The sequence below is a fragment of the Physeter macrocephalus genome, chromosome 7 (assembly GCF_002837175.3).
Source record: "Physeter macrocephalus isolate SW-GA chromosome 7, ASM283717v5, whole genome shotgun sequence".
Taxonomy (NCBI): domain Eukaryota; kingdom Metazoa; phylum Chordata; class Mammalia; order Artiodactyla; family Physeteridae; genus Physeter; species Physeter macrocephalus.
The window spans coordinates 58,390,321-58,410,198 of NC_041220.1; the positions used below are offsets into that span (position 1 = coordinate 58,390,321).

The 19,878-nt window shown below is 32.7% G+C and overlaps 1 protein-coding gene across 2 annotated transcripts in view; it reads right to left on the bottom strand.

Annotated features, from left to right (window-relative positions):
* Positions 1–19,878, bottom strand: part of TLL1 (tolloid like 1) — a 269,311-nt gene that overhangs the window by 145,818 nt on the left and 103,615 nt on the right. For both annotated transcript variants that reach the window (XM_024116874.2, XM_024116873.2), the window contains exons 2-5: positions 11,698–11,808; positions 8,018–8,098; positions 6,364–6,516; positions 5,752–5,869 (exon numbers count right to left, since the gene is read on the bottom strand). In XM_024116874.2, coding sequence (XP_023972642.1) covers positions 5,752–5,869; positions 6,364–6,516; positions 8,018–8,098; positions 11,698–11,808 — 463 coding nt within the window. The remainder of the gene's footprint in view (positions 1–5,751; positions 5,870–6,363; positions 6,517–8,017; positions 8,099–11,697; positions 11,809–19,878) is intronic.

The following is a 19,878-nucleotide window of genomic DNA, read 5'->3' on the forward strand; positions in this document are numbered from 1 at the left end:
GCCTGTAAGCTTTATGCCCTCCCCACAGCAGTCTTTTCTCATCATAAAGATATGTTTTAAATGTAAAATCAGATTACTCCACTTCTTTACTCAATATTCTCCAATGACTATGTCGTAAATCGTGTCAATATTCAAAAGTATTCATTACCCCTCTCTAGGAGATAATTATACATCCCTACCGTACTGATGCTGGGTTTAGTCGTGTGACTTGCTCTGGACAATGTCATGTGAGCACAAACTGTGTCATTTCTGGAGAGAATCTTTAAGAGCAAATATGGTTGACCATATTGTTTCTATTCTTTCTGCTACAACTGCAAGGTTCCAAAAAGAGGCTTCTCCATCAGACTGGACACCGTAGTGACAACTCTGGAGTGAGCTACAGCTGACCAGTGGCGGATATACAGTAAGAGTAAGGAGTAAGTGTTTGTTGCTCTAGCTCCTGGGATTTGGGAGTTGTTTGTTACGATGTCATAAATTGCCTAAGCTGACTGATACAGGCTCTCTATTTTGCTCAGAGGAAAATCAAAGTACTTATTAAAAAACTATAAGATCTTACACAATCTTTACACACAAATATCTTACCATATAGATCTCATCTCTTATTATCATCCCTGTTACTCCACTCGAGCCATGAAGTTTCCTTGTTGTGCCCTGAGCATGCAGACATACTCTTGCCTCAGAGCCTTTTTACTGTCTATTTTCTCTGTCAGGAACTCTGTTTCCCAGATATACATATGGCTTGTTTCCTCTTCTCTTTCAAGTTCTGTACAAATGTCCTTCCATCCCATTTACACTACTTTCCTTTTTGTCCTAGAATGTATTATCTATTAATACATTTTACATTTCATTTATCTTTGCAGGGTTTTTGCCTCCCCACCTAGAATGTAAGCTTTTGGTAAGCAGAAAGTGTACCTGTTTTGCTCATGCTATAATGCTAGCTCCTAGAATACAGCCTGGCACATAATAGAGCTCAATAGTTACAGAGAACATATTGGTGGTTGCCAGAGGTGGGGGCTAAGGGTGGGTGAAATGGATGAAAGGGGGTCAAAATGTACAGACTTCCAGTTACACAATAAGTAATTTCTGAGGCTATAATGTGCAGCATGGTGACTAAAGTTAACAAAACCATATCATATATTTGAAAGTTGCTAAGAGAGTAGATCTCAAAAGTTCTCATCACAAGAAAAAAAAAAGTGTAACTAAGTATGATGATGGATGTTAACTAAACTTATTGTGGTGATCACTTCACAATATATACAAATCTAAAACCACCATGTTATACACCTAAAACAGTATGTCGTATGTCAATTATATCTCAATAAAACTGGAAAAATTTTGAAAAATAAAAAGTCAAAAATTTTAATAAATAAATGCTTATTGAAAGAACAGATCTCCTAAGTGCAGGACAGAGCTAAGACTCTAGTAATTAGCAGCAAGCATCCAAAGAAGTGGTGGAAATGCTCAAGGCGAGGGGTTCAACATGCTCTTGCTGAGATTCCTCCTTCAGCCTGGCTCTCCACTTTTTCTATTAGTATAATTCTATAAATTCCTTAAAAAAACTATTTTTTTCTGGTTAAGTTAGCCAGTCTCTGTTACTTGAGAACAAGAATCCTGGCTAGCACACTTCCTCTGCCTAACTATAACATCCTTGCAGAGAGAAAACAACTTACATTCAATTTTATAGTCCCCAAAGTTAGTACAGTAAGTGCGACAAAATGAGAATTCAATAGGAAAGGATGAATAAGTGACTACAGTTACAGTCTGAATAATCAAACTGACCAAAGTTAAATACAATTAAAGCATATGAAATCTAGAAAATAAGAAAATAAGTTAACTCTACATTTGTTTGATTGTTTTTTGGCAATCATTAAAAATCAGCATATAATAGACGAAGGTAATAAATTCAGTTACATAAATCTCTGACTTACAAAGAATAAAATCAAACAACTTCTATTATTAAATGGTCTCACATTTTGCTGTTTATAATTAATAATCTTGTAAAATAAATAAATGCCACTGAAGCTAATAGACATTCATTGAAAAATATATATAGCTCAGTTCAAACCTTTTGTCAATATAGAGGGTTAAAGATTATGTCCACTGCAGATGAAGCAAAGATATCATATACCTAAAAACATGCATACAGATATATATAAACATAATGTATGATTATAATGCAACTTAAAGTAGGAAATACACTAGAGCTAAATGGCAAAAAGGTCTGATTTCTACTTTTTGCTTTTTAAAATTTTATTATTTTCCCACCTATCAAAGGCCTGATATGGAATTAGACACCCAATAAATATTTATTGAATAAAAATTGACTGTAGCAGAATAAGATGGGAAATATAATGCTCTAAATGATACAGGTGTTCCATATTTAATAAGTCCTCCCATAAGTATGGAGATTATTTTAGCTTTTATTTTTAAAAATTGCAAGAGCTACAAGTTGTCTGACTTAGTGGGTAAACTCAATGAAAGTGATGACAGTGATAAGAAGTAACAAGACACATTTGCCTTCTAGATTAAAGCTAGAAACAGAACTGATAAATGTTGCCATCCATATCAATGGCACCACCTTAAAGGTTCTCCATATTCTATGGATATTTATACTAGGTATTGCTAAATGTGATACATTATATGCCACAGCTCTTATAGGAAAAAAGACCCAATACTAAATCCAATAGTGTGTTAAATGTTTGACTCAAAATATATCTTATTCCAGATGGCCTTCACTATTTTGTGTAATACCAACCGTCAAACTCTTTAATAATTTACATTGATTTTTATGAGATATAAATACAGCATTGTCATAGCAAGAATGATGAAATAACCACAATTTCATGAAATTGTGGCCAATAATGGTAATTTCAAATGAAATTTAGAAGTCACAAAATGATTAGAATGATTAGCAGGCCAATGATCAAGTTTTATAAAAAGTGTCATCCTTCCTATCACTGAAAAAATAATACAGGGCAAACTTTGAACTGGAAAATGAGCACCAAAACAAATCACCAAAATGCGACATTACTACTATAACAGTCACAAATAAACTCAAGAGACTAATTTCAGGAATGTAACTACAGATTTAAGTATCTTGGGGAAAGTAATAACTTCAGTTTTCACATCTCTAAACTGATGAAGTACATGTTCTTCAAACCCCCTTCGAATTCGTACATTTTTTAATCTCAGGATTACACACAATGTACTTTAGCTGACAGGTAAATTGTTGGTACTTCCTGATCACCTATCTATAAAGCCGTGTGCTGTGTGTCATGAGGGACACAGAGGTAAGCTCCCTGCCCTCATCATTGATGAAGATAGACATTTGAACCAACAGTGGAAATGGAGCTATTATAGCTGTTGTAGAGCAAAGTCCCACTGCAGGCAGCTCAAAAATGGGTGAGCATGAAATATGTGAAAGATTTCCACTGATGAAAAAGGAAAGTAAAGGCATTCAAGCAACTAAAACGTCACAAAAACAAACATGAAGGAATGATAGTGAATGGGGAAACAAAGTTTAGCAGGATAAAACAAGTGAAATAGAAAACTTTGAAAAGAGCCAAATTAATAAAAGAAAATGAGTATAAATATGAATTTGTTACAAACAGAATTTGAGCAATAAAATAATAAGTGATTGGTGCTTTGGATGTATTTACAGAATTGAAGGGTGGGTAAAGAAAAGACGTATTGATTTGAATACATTATATATTTAGAAATATGTAATCTGAGCTATATCCACTCCTATTAGATAATCAGAAGGAAGGAAGGACAGTCTAGATTTGGACCTTAAAATGTCCTTAATATTTAAAAATATTAAATACATATAAAGAATTAGGAGGGACTTCAAGTGTAACCAAAACTTATCAAGAGTACGTAATTAGAGTAATTTAGAAGAAAACATTGCTTAAATAAGTCATAGCTAAGAAAATTATGGTACTATCAAAATATATAGAAAACTAATAATGTATAATTTTTCCTAACATCACTTAAGTAGGGCCAAAATTAAAACTCATTACTTTTTTTTTTTTTTTTTGTGGTATTTGGGCCTCCCTCTGCTGTGGCCTCTCCCGTTGCGGAGCACAGGCTCCGGACGCGCAGGCTCAGCGGCCATGGCTCACGGGCCCAGCCGCTCCGCGGCACGTGGGATCCTCCCAGACCGGGGCGGGAACCCGGTTCCCCTGCATCGGCAGGCGGACGCGCAACCACTGCGCCACCAGGGAAGCCCAAAACTCATTACTTTTTAAGTTAAGTTAAATGTTCTAGGAAAATATGGTAGAACAAAGCCAGATGATGTAATGCCCCCAATACCTAGTGAAATATATACTTCCTCCACCCTGAAAATATGTGTCATTAGGGCACGAACTATTTCCTCCAAAGGAATTATGCATTTATTTTTACTTCTCTATGTGAACTATAATAGAGGGTATTCAAATACTTATAGTTGATTAGAGATAATTCCTCTTTATAGAAGAATTTCAGCTAATAAATGTATAAGGAATAAAAGAAAAGAACAACATGAGAACATGACTATTTTGCAATGATGGGAACTTACAATTGAGGGACCTGGCTGTCACCATTTGAATCCACTGATCAATCACAGTATCACTAAAGTGGTAGGTCCAGGCATATGTGCCTCTTGATGTGATGCAGTGTAAAGTAGACAGCACACCCTATCAAGTATTCTTAGCAAACAAACAAACAAAAATGGAAACAATTTAAACACTCAAATATTTAAATATAAGTTCCAATTAACTGGAAATATAGGGAGAAAAAATTTGAAAGTTTTCACAATGAAAAGTCTTTTAAAGTACACGGCATTGCTTGGAGAACTGCTGTTACTGTAACTGGCTAGATTATGGGATTCGTGGAGAGAAGTGGTGGCAGCAGAAGCAGCAGATGGAAGCTGTGGTAAGTTCATGGCATTCCTTAAATGTTACATCCAAGCATCTAGGTTTTATTCTCAGGCTAGCATTTCCCAGAATGTGTTCTGGAATAGTGATATACATTCTTCACTATTAACAGGGTGAGATGGGTGCTCCCTTTTTAAAATAAGTTTAGGGAACACTGTATTCTATATTTCTTTCAATTGGTTGAATATTAGTAAGGTTTAGCACACTGCTTGTAGAAATACCTATTGAAATTTAACACAGCATTTTCACAACTTATAGAATAGTTTATTTTGAGGAGAGTATTGTTATCCTGTAAGAAGCAAATCTAGAAAATATCACTGTAGGAGGAAACACTGAGGAATCTCAAAAAGTGTAGTATTTTGCTCTGAAGAGTATTTTTTAAAGATAATTCTAGTGGTAGTGAATTGGTGAGGCAAGACTGGAGAGCAGTTGGAGTACAGCCGGTGTGAGAGGACAAAGATATGAATGGACCAGGGGACTGACATGGGATAAAAGTGGAAACCATAAGACATAGTGGATATCAACAGAAATGCATTGTTTCTGTTGATATCACTAAAAAATCAATCACTAAAAACAATACTGAGGTTTCTAACTCAGGTTAGTGGGATGTTGGCAATGCCACCATATAGTTAGAACAGAAGGAAAGGCAGCTGTGGTGGTGGAGAATGCACAGAGGTCTGTGATCAAAGAGTATATTTATTTAATATATAATATTCTCTTATGTAAAATTCATACTTTCTCATGGGCAAAATACTAAGCAAATATTAAAAAGTGAATCTTACCTATGGATTTTTTTTCCCTTCTAAATTTACGTAAGTCATTCCCTGGTTCTACTTACCCACAAGGCCTATATGTGAACACAATGTAACTCTCTTCATCCCCTCTTTCAATGAAAGTCACACATGTGTGCTTCTCCCAGTGCCTCATGGCCTGCTTGAACATGGCTCGCTGGCTGCCTGGAAAAATGGCATGACATTAATAAAACGGTGGGCTCTTCCACCCCAGGTCTGGCTGAACAGGTCAGACACCACCTCTATCATCAACCAAAGAATACTAGCTCCGAGCACTGCAGTGAGACACTCTTGAGAGTGGACACTGCCTTCATAATCAGTAGGCTTGAGCTTACTGTCTCTACAAGTATGTGTGTACAAGCCTGTGTGAACAAGACATACATTATTCCTGTCAGCTGAAATCAGCTTCCAGATTTAATGGGTACATTTGAAATTCAATTTAAAAACCAGAATAGTTCTTTAGGTTCTTAGAACTCAAGACTACATATATTTTTACATTTCAAGACACCCTAACTGACAACTCAGGTGAATGGAATATTTCTCATGTTTCATTTAATACTATGTTTTATTTATATGTTAGTATTCTTTAAAAATATACACTTAATCTATATGATAATTATTAATTCTTTATCAAAATAGACCCTCTGGGAATATCTTACCAGTGAAGTTGCCTCCTATAACATAAGGAATAACACCTCCAGGCCATACTCTTTCAGTTCTTGATGTAGCAGCTCTGGGAACTCGATTTTTCTCATTTTGCCCTGAGGATTTTAGAGGTACTTTTTCCTTAACTGTGTTGTTTTGCTCCAAGCCTGCAGTGACATTTAAAACACTCTGTGAAACAGAAGTCCTTGGTCAGAGAATCATTTACCTCTTAAAGGACAAGGTAAAATGTCTTATTTACACATTTATATAAATATGCCTGAAGTCAAAATGCATTAAAGAAAAACTTCATTTATATTACATACTTGAAAAAAGTGTTAAAATATTTAAGTAGTTCATGTCAAAATACTATTTCCTAATGCTCTATGAGCAAATTTTGATGAATTTCCATACAACAGCCCACAGTGGACAGAAGTCAGGTAGACTTTGTAACCCACAGAAAAATTCTTTTGTTTTCTACTTTACTAGAGCACTAAGAAATTCACCACTAGAATTAAAAAGACATTGTTTAAAAAGTCCTATGATGTTCAAAACCTTTCTTACTCCTGCTAAATCCCTAGTCCTTTAAATCAGAATTGATATTCTGTAGTACAGCTTAAAATTGTGAATATTACACTGTAGAGATAGTAAATGAAATAGAATAAGACAGATATGGTCTCAGATTCTGGGACAATGGGCTATCTCTATTTCAATTTCCTCGGGATTCATATCCACACAACTGAAAACATTTAGAGAGCAGTACACAAGGTGAACAGGCCAACATAAAATGTAGTCTATTGTGGAAGAGCTTTCAAGTCTGCAGTCACTAACTTTTCTTGGTGGCCCTTCATAATTTTTTTGTTACTGTTTTATTTTTCCTACATTTTCATGATTATTTTTTCTTATTTATATATCATTGTTGATACAAATAGTTTACCACTTACATACACTTCAGACACAACGAATACTGAATGTATGTGCCCTATGCCTGTGTTCCTAACATGTCTAACTTTTTAATATCCTGGAGCAAAGTATCTTCACTTTGGAAAATTAATCCTTAAAAGTAAGCACTTTAAAATATTTAATTAGTATTAATCAATTGAAGAGATGTTAGGATATAAACTTTGAACAGAAGACTTGAAAAAGAAACTCTAAAATCTACAAATAGTGATTAATAAATTCAATACTTTAAATATTAACTAATCTTTAAGCCAGAGGCAGTTTCTCTTAATGTTTTCCTATATATATTATTGGAAGGGTAAAAAATATTTTCAATTTTTTTCAAATCTAATTAATCAGTTTGACAATTTACTTTAAGTGGATTTTATTTCAAAAGAAACAGCCATGATATTTTTCCATTTGACTAAAACTGATGTAGCTCCATGCTTGATGAAAATACCAATTTACTGGAAATAAATACCAACAATAAAATAAACACCTAATACATTTTTTTATTAAAGAGAAGCTGAAAATAAGCTAAAATATTTCAAATGTCCCCAATTAAGTTCTAAAAAACTTACATTGGATATCAACTAACAAAATAACAATGAATAAAGGACTCTTTCTCAGCATATAACCTTTCCATAATTTGCAGCTTAATGGCAAACAGAACTGCTATGAGTATAATATTCACTGTACATAAAGTGTCTGAAACTTTAAACATTGATATACCAGAGCCAATTCTTCTTATCCTGTCTATAAGTTGGTAGAGAGCCCCTCGTTTCTTTGACATACCATTGTCTCCAAATCCACCTTAAAGAGTAAAAGAAAATAGCAAGTTAACTTCACTGTAAATTAAAGATCTTGTAAATAAGCAATAGTAATAGGCTACATTGATTTCTCTTTGGACTTCTCTTTTTATGTGGTCTTAAAGTAATGAATATCCATAAATCTTGGGAAAGGGTAAAAATTCTACAATAACAAATTTTAGCAACTAAAACTAAGGGGGTAAGAGAAATTAAGAGAGCAATCTAAATGACTTTATTTGGACATCATGGCAATAGAGTCATCTATTGATAATTTGAAACATTTTTCTTCACTGTGACCTTGACATCACATAGTATTATATAGGATGACAGCAAGTTGTTCTGCCCTGTTGAGTGCATTCCAGCTATTTTCCCAATACAAACTAAATATTTTCATATGGCAAATCAGCAAGTGGGAATAAAAATGTCAGAAGAGCATAGGTATGTAAATACAACAGGAAAAAAAAGCAAGTGTATAGTGCAACTTTTGCCCCAAAGCTTGGATAAATTTTGAGATATTTCTAATAGCATATGACATTTTATAATGTATTCAAATAAATTTTGAAAATTTGTTTCTATAATTTATAAAAACCAATAGGATAAATTTAAAAAAATTCACAAGGTGAGAATCCAGAAGGACGTCCAGCTGCAAAATATATTGTTATGTTATGCAATTTGCAAAATTTATAAAGGTGATATAAAGAATTTTATAGCTCAAAATGTAGAGGAGAGGGTGACATAACGAAATATGTCTTCTTGCAATTTTAAGAAGAAAGTCATATCAGAAAGCAGATCATTTGACGAAAATCCAAATCTTCTGATTCTCATTCCAGGGCTTTAACAAAATGCTCTCCCAGTTTTATCTCCTATTTTGCCTTCTCCTTGAATCTTTGATAGACAAATACAAAGAGGTATCATTAAGCAAACAAGTAATTTGATCACTAATGATATCAGAACAAGTGGTTCATGAGCCTGTGGGCTAAGACAATGAAAGAGGACCAGAAATTCACGCAAACCACAAAAGGTTCTTGCATGGAAATAGTTTGAACTATTTCCTTCCAATATTTTTTCCCCTTTGAAATTAATACTGAAACTTAATTACCTAGATTGAAGCTAATAACAAACAAAAACAATAATAAAAATTATTAATATATAAGCCTCTTATAGGAAATATCAATTAAGTCCTTATAAGGCAAATAAGAGTGCTTGTTCACTAATAATCTGCTTAATTATTTGAATTACATGGTCACATTTTTGCTGTGCCCCTTGAGAAAAATTTTTGAAATTTTTTCATTGAATATTTTAGAAAGATGAGGTAATACTTAAATGCATTCATTCCTAAGCAGTTACAACAAACATTTTTAAAGGATAGTAAAAATGTATTGGAAATGACCATTGCATAACAATTATATTGCATATTAGGTAGGTCTGAAACACATATAAATAGGTATAGAAGGAGGCTAATTATGAGGAAAAAAGAAATGTCTTAGTTAATATTAAGGTAATTATAAGCATAAGAATAATTATAGTGTAGGAAAAACATTTCAAGACTCTCAAAGTCAATTATGTTTTAATAATTTTGAATAATTTTTATAGCAATATAAATAAAATTCTGTGTAGATAGTTCATTGAAATAGAAAAAAGGAAAATTCATAATATGTGTATTTCTCATATATTCTAAAATTTTTAAATAAAAATATACAAACTTAATAAATATTTGAGAAAGACAATACATTTTGAAATAAGAAAATAAATATAGTCAATTCAGCACAAACTAACAAGAAAGGGAAAAGTTAGAGTAAGAAAAAACTAAAATATAGAGTTCTTTATGATGTTTGAAATTCAACTGAATAGTGCAAATTACTTTGAAACATGTACCTTTCACATATATATTTACAATATGATTTTTATAATTGATAGTATAATTCTGTTTTATGCTATTTATCTAAATAATGATATTATACTTCCAAATGTTACTATTTCAGAGCTTAACTATAAATGAAATGACAAACTTACATAGTATTAAAATGTTCTAAATCACAGAAAATGAATGTCCCCAGTACAAAGAGAGGACAATGGGTTAAATAAATGACCTGAATAAAGCTTGAATCTAATGAAAATCTTAATAAAAATTGAGAATGTAATGTGATAAATTTAAGATTTTGCTGAGTTATATCACTGCTCTTTTGTTCCAAATCCGTTGTCTCTGTGACAGTGTTAAGTGCGAGACAGTGGTTGGAGTCTGTCAATAAACATACCTATAGGAATGTACTATCTGCGATTACACTGCAAAGCAGTTTCCCTCATATATTTGGTGTATGTTTCAGAAAAAACTCATTATATATAAAAAGGCGATAGCATATTATTTTTAAGTACTGTATTATTTGTTTTATTACCTTACATAAATTTCTTATATGTAATAATATTTTGATTATGTACAATAATGTCTTTATTCTTAAAAGAGCATGCTAACCTATTTAATATTGAAAAGCTCTGTTGGCAATTCACTTCAAAATATTTTATACATACTTATACATGTATGCATGCACACACACATACAGAGAGCAAATATGGTAAACTGAACAACTGCTGAATCTTCAAGGTGTATGGGTGTTGCTTGCATTATCTTATCAACTTTTAGATATCTTTGAAACATGTCATAATAAAAAGCTGCAAAAAAGTAAATTGGGCAAAGAGTCTTAAGACTAAAATATATTTGTCTTCTAGATACCACAAAGGAACTATATGTTTTATTTTCCATAGAATATAAGAAGAAAATAAAAATAGCATTGGACAGAAGGATTCAATGAAATCAAAAAGCGTGACACTGAATAAATGTTTTAGCTATAACTACAAAAATAAATTTTACATTTTTAACCTTGCAGTTTTTCTCCAAAATAAAATACAGCATAAAAATTGTATCAAGATAATATGAAATAATTTTAAAATTTTAGTACAGATATTTTAAAATGAGGACCTAAATGTCTTTTAAAATATTACAAGTCTCATATAGGCATAATTCAAATATATTCAAACAGCTGAAATGGAAATTTTCTTCCAGGTTTTCACAAAAATTATAAAAATAGATATATAAATTTTTCCAAATAAGTTTATATATAATTACTCTAAGAATAATTTACTTTTTGCATCTCAATATCCAAATAAGAGGCAACTGAATATAATGTTCAAGACTATGAATTTAACCTTCCTCAGAATTGAATTTTGGTCCTGAGTCAGTCATTTCCTGGCTATGTGACAATAAGAAAACTACATAACCTTGTAAATCTCCATCTCCTCACTTGTAAATCACAATAAGCAGCTGCCTTCATGGGGTCATTATGAGGATTCAAAGAGTTAACACCTGCAAAGTACTTAAACCAGACCCGGTACATGGTACACGGTAAACACTACAACATCTTTGTTAAATACATTAATTAATAAAATTAAAACTATGAATAAAACTTAAATTTCTAAATAGGCTCATTCATATCAAGAAAATCAAAGTTGATCACTGGAACATTAAAAATGATCTAAAGAGTATTTTAGCATTTCAAGAGTATATTTTCTTCTAAATGAATGAAAACTGAATCAAATAATCAACTGTACCTGTGGTATGTCCAAATTTTCCAAAGGGGTTCTGTGTAAGGTCAATTGTCCTATCAATTTGAAAGATATTTAAGTCTTCATCGTCTAAGGCAATGTCACCCCAAAACACAGCTAAAAAACAAAATTTCAATTAAAATATAAATTATTTAAGAGCAAAAATCGATGTAAACAAAGCTAATTAGAAAAATATTGCTAAAAAATGTGGAAATGTGGTCCCTAAAGATGTAGAGATATTTCAGAAAGTAAGTGTAACTGAACCTACTGGACCTGTTACAGTGTAATATGAGCCACCTGTGAAAGGACGTGACCCACTTTTTTTACTTTAATGTTTGAGGGGAGAGGGGGAAAGTTATTTCTTTGAATGAAATGGCTTCAGATTTATGGGGTTGGGGGTGGTTCTAAGGGAAGAAAATTCAGCAATCATGGTTAATTTGCAAATAAGTGAAAATCTGATAAGAATGCCTATATTTACAGTGGATGTCTGAGATCAGCAGGTCTTCACTGACAGGTAGAAGAAGAGGTAGTAGCAATTAAACCGTGTGCTATGATAGCTTCATAAAGTGAGGTTCAATTGAGACAAAAGAATATTGTGCTGTTATAGCAACTCATTCATCACATTTTTATACAGTTATAATGCATTTTCTCTAAAGATGGCATTGCCTCTGATTCTCCATAAAATGTATAAATTAAGTCAACTTTTATTTAGGCAATGACCAGGTGCTGACCTTTCATCATTAATGACAAATAAGACATTGTCCATATTTTTAGGAGCATCAAAAGCATTACCCTGATCCTGGAAACACTCTATCTTTTATACCCAGCAGTTTATGCTACTTAATAAAGCAAAGCTCTATAAACCATTGTGAATGCATTTAAACCAGTAAGTGAATTATCTTTTAAGGTCAGAAATATACATTTGTATAACAAAAAATGGCCTTCTTGTTTATTTGAGTCAAAAAGTATCCCTTTGTAATATCAGATGTCAAAATATAATAACTTTAGGAAATGTAGCAAATTTAAGAGAGAGAATAAATTAATCATGAAATAGTAAAACATTGACAGATGCCTTGGAAATTCTGGGATATTTGTTTCTTGATACAGGTTTACAAATTTGCTTTTTAAATTTTTTCTTCAGATTTTTCTTCTGCAAAACCAAAAAGGAGAGGAGGGTATACATTAAAAAATTTAGAGAGACTCCTACTCAATATATTGTAATCACCTATAAGGGAAAAGAATCTGAACAAATGTATATATGTATATATATATATAATATATATATATATAACTGTATCACCATGCTGTACACCTGAAACTAACACAACATTGTAAATCAACTATATTTCAATTTAAAAAAGTGAAAAAAAATTTAGAAAATGACAAAATCCATCCTTTTCAAATCACTTTTACTAAATTCAAACCTTAATATGTATGAATTTTAGCTATAAAAGCTAATTAATAAAATTAGTTTTAAGTCATAAACTTCAATCCTGAAAGCTATGCAATGCTTTAAGCTTTGGTCAAATGTTTATCATATAAAATTGTATATTTAGTTTAGTTCGTTTATACAAAACTGACATGAGATAAGAAGGGGTTTATTTATGTGTAAATCTAGAAAGGAAGAAAATAGAAATTAGTTCAATATACGTCATCAGTTCAACATATGAAAAAATCTTCATTAGAATTAGAATTCGCTCATCAACCCCTCTCTTCTGCCCTACTGTCAATGGAATGGCAGTCTGTAGAAGTAAAGTGATGCTTACAGTCTTTTGATATCAGAGATGAAGAAGTCTGTAGAAGAGTTAATAGTGCTGACTAAGAAGTTGGTCTTGATGCCTGAAATTGAATCCAGATTCTAATCAGCTTCATACACATGCAGCAGAAACTGCTAAGTCTCCACCATCACTAAAGCCAGACATCCTAACAAATAGATGGCCTACCTAAATAAAATATTTTTCAATTATATAAAGGCTTGTTCATTTTCATAAATAAATTTTGCACTCCTTTTTTTTTCAAGATTTTTCACTATTCTAAGGTAAAAACAAGTTTGCCCGTTATTTAAATCTTCTATCGTGTATTTACTATGTACATAGTTGTGAGCACTGACTGGCAGTGAGTCTCTCAGTCTGCCTCTTCCTTCCCTAGTGCTGGAGGACAGTTGGGGACACTAAAAAAGTGCTTCTCTTTTATTTTTCCAGGAACCACAGCAAATCTGGTAAAAATGCAGGCTCTGATTTAGTAGATGTGGGGAGAGGTCTCAGATCTACATTTTTAACAAGCTCCCATTGCTACAAATAATTATCATTGTCATTATGTTTATTAGAATCATTTTTTTTCTCAACAATAAATTTTACTCCTCTCTGAATCAGCTGGTTGACTTGAAAGCTTAAGCATTCAACCAAATAAAGTGTATTTTGTCTGTACTACATTTATGTAATAAAGGTAGTAGTAAAATAAAACTCAAATGTGTTTTAGATTTTTATTTTCTTGTAGTGACTTTTCACATGCAATAGGATTCATGTCTTGATGGATTATATCAAACGAAGATCAGCAGTCCAAGTTGATATAACACTTCACAGAAGAAAAATAATTATTTCTGGGATAAGAACGGCATAAGACCAGATGATTCTTGAAGGAGACAAAACTGCTCTGGAGTACATAGTCTATTTTTTATTTATTGTTATTTTTTTCTGAACTAATAGCTTCAGTAGCTTTGCAGTTCTGAATATGCCATGAATTGCTTCAGGAGAAATAGTGAGTGACTAAGCCAATTCGTATATGTGTAGACTTGATATACTGTAGGCCACATATACCATTAAATCTTGATAATTGTCTACAGCAACAAAAAATAGACATCTTAGAATTTTCAACCTATCACACAGTTTAAAATGCACAATTTCTTTTTTTTTTTGCACACATTTGAAGTTTCCTTAATTCACCTTCTACTTTAGTCTAAGTGACTTATTTCTACATGTTAAATATTTACTTATGCATTGGCATAGCAAGCTGGATGATGACAAATTATATTAATATGGATTTAGAATTTGCATTGCAATCCAACATACATTTTTTATATAGGCTCCAAGATATTTGTAGTTCTCAAGTCCACTTTGGAGCTTTTTGTTTTTCTTTTCTATATGGTATTTTCTATTTACTTTACATCGAAAAACAAAAATTAAAGAGAAATACTTTTAAAACTATAAATTATCAGGCTTCCCTCGTGGTACATTGTTAAAAATCCACCTGCCAATGCAGGGGACACGGGTTCAATCCCTGGCCCAGGAAGATCCTACATGCTGTGGAGCAACTAAGCCCGTGCACCACAGCTACTGAGCCTGAGCTCTAGAGCCCGTAAGCCACAACTACTGAGCCCGCATGCCACAACTACTGAAGCCCGCATGCCTAGAGCCCGTGCTCCACAACAAGAGAAGCCACAACAATGAGAAGCCCTCGCACCATCAACCTGCCGCTACTAGAGAAAACCCGGGCGCAGCAACGAAGACCCAACACAGCCAAAAATAAACAAACTAATTAATTAATTAATTAAAAAAACTATAAATTATCAGTCATTAGCCCCATTTAATACAGTGATTTGAGTTTAGTGATATCAGATACAGAAGCAATATAGGAAACTTGTTATAAATTACGATACTAGGGAAATGTTCAGTGCAATTAGAATATTTACTATCTGTTTGGAATTCTGCTCAGATTCCAGTCAAAAAATGGGGATGTAGCTACCAATAGGCCAAAATAAAATGTCAAAAATAACAATTTTGAAACTACATGGAAAACCACAGATTTTGTTTTTCCCCAAAGGCTATTTGCATTCATTGTACTACAAAATTTTTTTTAATCAGAGACCAAAAAAAAAAAAAAAGACAGGGTTCTTTCAGTGCACATTTTATAAAAGAATATATAGTGAAAATAAGCCAGCCTCCCTCCAGGAGCCCATTCAAAGCATTGAGTTTGTTGAGGGGGCTGTCTTCTACAATGATGGTCATCTCATTGATGTTGCCTTTGTTCTTTCTGACAGTCTTCTTTTTGGGGGCCATGGTGGCAAACACACTGTCACAGGCTTTTAATCAGAGACCAAAAAAAAAAAAAAAAAGACACGGTTCTTTCAGTGCACATTTTATAAAAGAATATATAGTGAAAATAAGCCATCCAAGGTTGTGATTCCCTATACTCTAACTTTAAATGATGTCTCTTCCACCCACATTCCAATTCCCCAGTGATCTATAGTCCTGCAATTCTGAAGCTGGGGTCCAGGGACCAGCTTTAAGGGCACTTCAAGCCTGTGATTTCCTAAAAGCTGTATGCAAAAAATATGTATGAGTTTGTAAACACAGTCACCACATGTTTTCCAGAGAAGAGGTCCATAGTAGATTGCCAAAAGGGGTCACACAAAGTAAAGAACCTCTACTTTTGCAAAAAGCAGAGCCTTTCAATGCACTCAGGAGAAAATACTTACAAACTAAATATTCTCAAGAAAACGAATATATTTTCTTGATAGTTGATGACTACTTGGGAGTACACTGTAGTAGAAAAGATGACAGAGCTCCTCGGGCATTTCTTACAGAAAGCCCCCCCAGGAAGCTCCTCTCCCCAACTAACCCTTAGGGTCTCACCCGCCTCCATGTCCTGCCTGTCTTTCCAACACACGAGATTTCATAACATGCTTTTGATTGTCTGATTCCTCAACTTAAGTTTTAAAATACTGACCACAGGAAGGATGTGTTGCTCATCTTTAAACACTCACTGCCAGAGTGTCTGACATAAAGTAGTCCTCAGTATATGTTTTGAGGCACAAAAAATGTGAATGAGTAAATGAATTGGGCTATAGTTGTATATAACAAAAATGAGGCTAGGCATGCGACATAATTCACAAATTTGCCTTATGACCCCAAATACTAGGTGTTCAACCATTCCAAAGAATATTTCAAATCCTTTCAAGCTAGAGGGAATTACTGTTTTATACTTTAAAATAAAAAACAATTAAAAGGTAGCTGTTTTTATTCCAATAGCATATATTATTAAATGTAGTAATGGGAAGTGTATCCTTTTTTCCTAAACATCACAATGATGTGCTCAGGAAATACATGACTGAACTAACAGATCAGTTATCTTGAGACATATAGGATTTGAGAGATAACTTAAAGATTCAACAATAGCCAAGAGGACTTGCTTATCACACTTTTTCAGTTTAATCTTTATGCTGTTATTGGTGTTGGATTTAGGGAGGAAGACGATGTCATGTGAAGGCCTGACAAAGCTACTTTGGCTGCTGTAGGCTAAAATAAAGGCCTAGGGAAAATCTCCTCAGACAAGGGCAACAGCTAAGGCTTAAAAGTCAACTATTTTTACATGATTGACAACCACTAAGCAAATTCCCAAGGAAAAGTAAGATTTGGCAAAAGTTCCAATATATATATTTTGGAGACAAAGTTACCTTACTTTAAAGAGGAAATAATTTTCTGGTGGCATTTCATATGCACAGAATAAATTTTTTCCCCAAAATGACAAACATGAAAGTTAATTTAAGTTCCAAGTTTGGGAAACAATTATCTAACATTTTAAAAGTTCTTGATACAACACTAAAATAAATGAAGATATATTTTTATATAGATTCTCAGAAATGATCTTCAAAAAAAAAAGGTTAAGAAATATTTCATGTGGTACATTTCTTTCTTAAATTTCTAATAATAAGAAATAATTTGTAGTCCAGTTATTTTAGTGGTTGTTCATAAAACAATCATATGCAATGCTTTATTTAAAATATTTCATAGGGTTTTTTCAAGATCTGCATTATAACTTCTACCATATACTATCACATAAACTGAAAAAAATCATCCAATCTACAAAAAGTGTGACGTGGTGAAGTATAAATGATGAGTTAAATAAAATGGTTTACTCATCTTTCTCCGATAAACTGGATTGAAAGGTACTACTGGATAATATGACTCTCATCTGTCGCCTTAAAACAAGATGCCTCTATGTACCAAGGGCAGGTTTTTTGGAGGAAGGGGGTGTGGTACAGAATAAAAAGCTAACTGTTTGGGCCATTATTTAAAAAAAGAAAACTGTCTAAACATACTCCAAATTTAGAGGTTGCTTCAAAGAATACAAAACTGCTGCTCGAGTTAAACACAGTTTTTATTAGTTCTTGAATCAGGAAACAAAATACAGTCTCAGCACAAAATCAAATGTTCTATCTGAAATGCAAAACAAATAAACATATGCATATACAGGTACATATATACCATGCAAGGAATATTCCTCCAGAATATCGAGACGTTTGATGATAATTTTTCATGATATTAATGAGCTTCAAGATAAATCTAGATTGACCAATAGATTCTGAACACAGAACAGAAGCAGAAATTTATCTTTTTAAATCTTTTTTTCTGTTTTAATGAACTTTTACAATATGGATGTGATTAAAGACTAAATTTTCAAATAATTGTCTCTTCCTTTTTAAGTCAGAAAACAAAATTTTTCCCACAAAAAAGATCCATCAAAATACCATGTCAATCTGCATTTATAACCCACAATGCCCATGGATAGGGTTTCTCAGGACATTTAAAAAATGTCAACCACATCACAAATACTCATTTTGTACTCTGACTCAAAAGCAAAAACACTGACAGAAAAGTACTTTGATCAAGAAATGTAAAAATAAATATTGAAACTTATTTTGTGTATGGCCTAATATTTTCTGTCACAAGCTTTAAAAAAAATGGTTTATTGTAGCTCATAAGTTTTTAAAAACTGCCATTCTTATGCTGCTCAAATAATGAATATATAATCAACCACTACCAAGATTTGGTTTATTTATATTTCCCATGTCCTCTGTCTTATAACAATTGAGCTAACACCTGTTTTTTCTTCCCTTAGGCTTGTAATTGTCTACATCTGTGGCCAGTGTAGGAGTCACCCTGATACTTCTTTTTAAATTAATTTATATTTTTAAATTAAATTGGTTTATTTTCTAAATATTGACCTTAGCTCTTGGAGTAAATCTTGATGCCTTCCTGGAAGTAAGGTCATTCATGAAAATGCTATTTTCTATATTCTAGCTATGTTTTACCCATTGGCTGGTCACCTCTTCACAAAAACAGAAGAAGATTTTTTCTCACTTTTTCCATTTTTATTAGTCTATTGTTATAATAGGTTAAGAGAGAAAATGTTATATTCCAACCTTTCTGGCCATTATTCATCTTTGTAAAAGATTTCCTCTAGGGCACAAGTCAAAGGTTGGAGTCTTTTTTCTTTGCTTAATTTATGCCATTGCACAGCCCTCAAGTCAACATGTGCTCAGTGAAATAGCCTTTACAAAATTTAAAAGCTCATTAACATCCTAAAAACTTGACTCCGCATACTGATTTCTATTCCTTCTCTTCATAGTCTCAGAGACCTTCAACAACTGAAAGGATAATTAAAGGGAACTTTCTTCACACCAAAACAAGCAAAAAATAGAAATATCTGTGAAATATCCTTGGTCAATATTATTTTGAACTTTGTAAAAGTTCCATAAAATGTCAGTAACTTATATTGATATTAAATGTATGGTGCTTAATGTTAATAAAGCACCCTCATCAATATTACTCCAATTGAGCCTTAGAAAATTCTAGGATATAGATTCATATTACTAACCTGCTGATAGAATTTACTTTTTAAAAAACTTACCATCTCTTATTGCCCATTGTATTATACTATCTCCTTTTATTTAATTTGGGAGTTTATTGGCACTAACTTTAGGTAATTTTTTAGAGAAAAAAGATTCTGAGTCAGAAGCACAGTCTGACTAAAAATTTCAATTTGAGGTAATGCTGGTGCCCCATATGAACCACTTGATGGTCTCATATGGCAAATGAAGAGAAGAGGTGCTCTACTTTTGGGATGGTGAGAAACAAGGATGGACTGCATTGGCATATGGAGATGATGTACTTCACTGACAATTGGAAGTGATCTACAAAAGAAATAGTATTTTAGTAGTACTACTAAAAAAAAAAGGAGTTCATCATAGCTGGCAAGCTGGAAGGAAAGAAAACACAAAAGACTCTGCTAATTATCTAGTTGCAATATTAATATTACTGAATAATCTGCCAGTAATGTTTCAAGTCTGGTTTTAGATAATAAATTAGAAGGAAATAGATGTTGAAATGTAAAATGAAATACATGCAT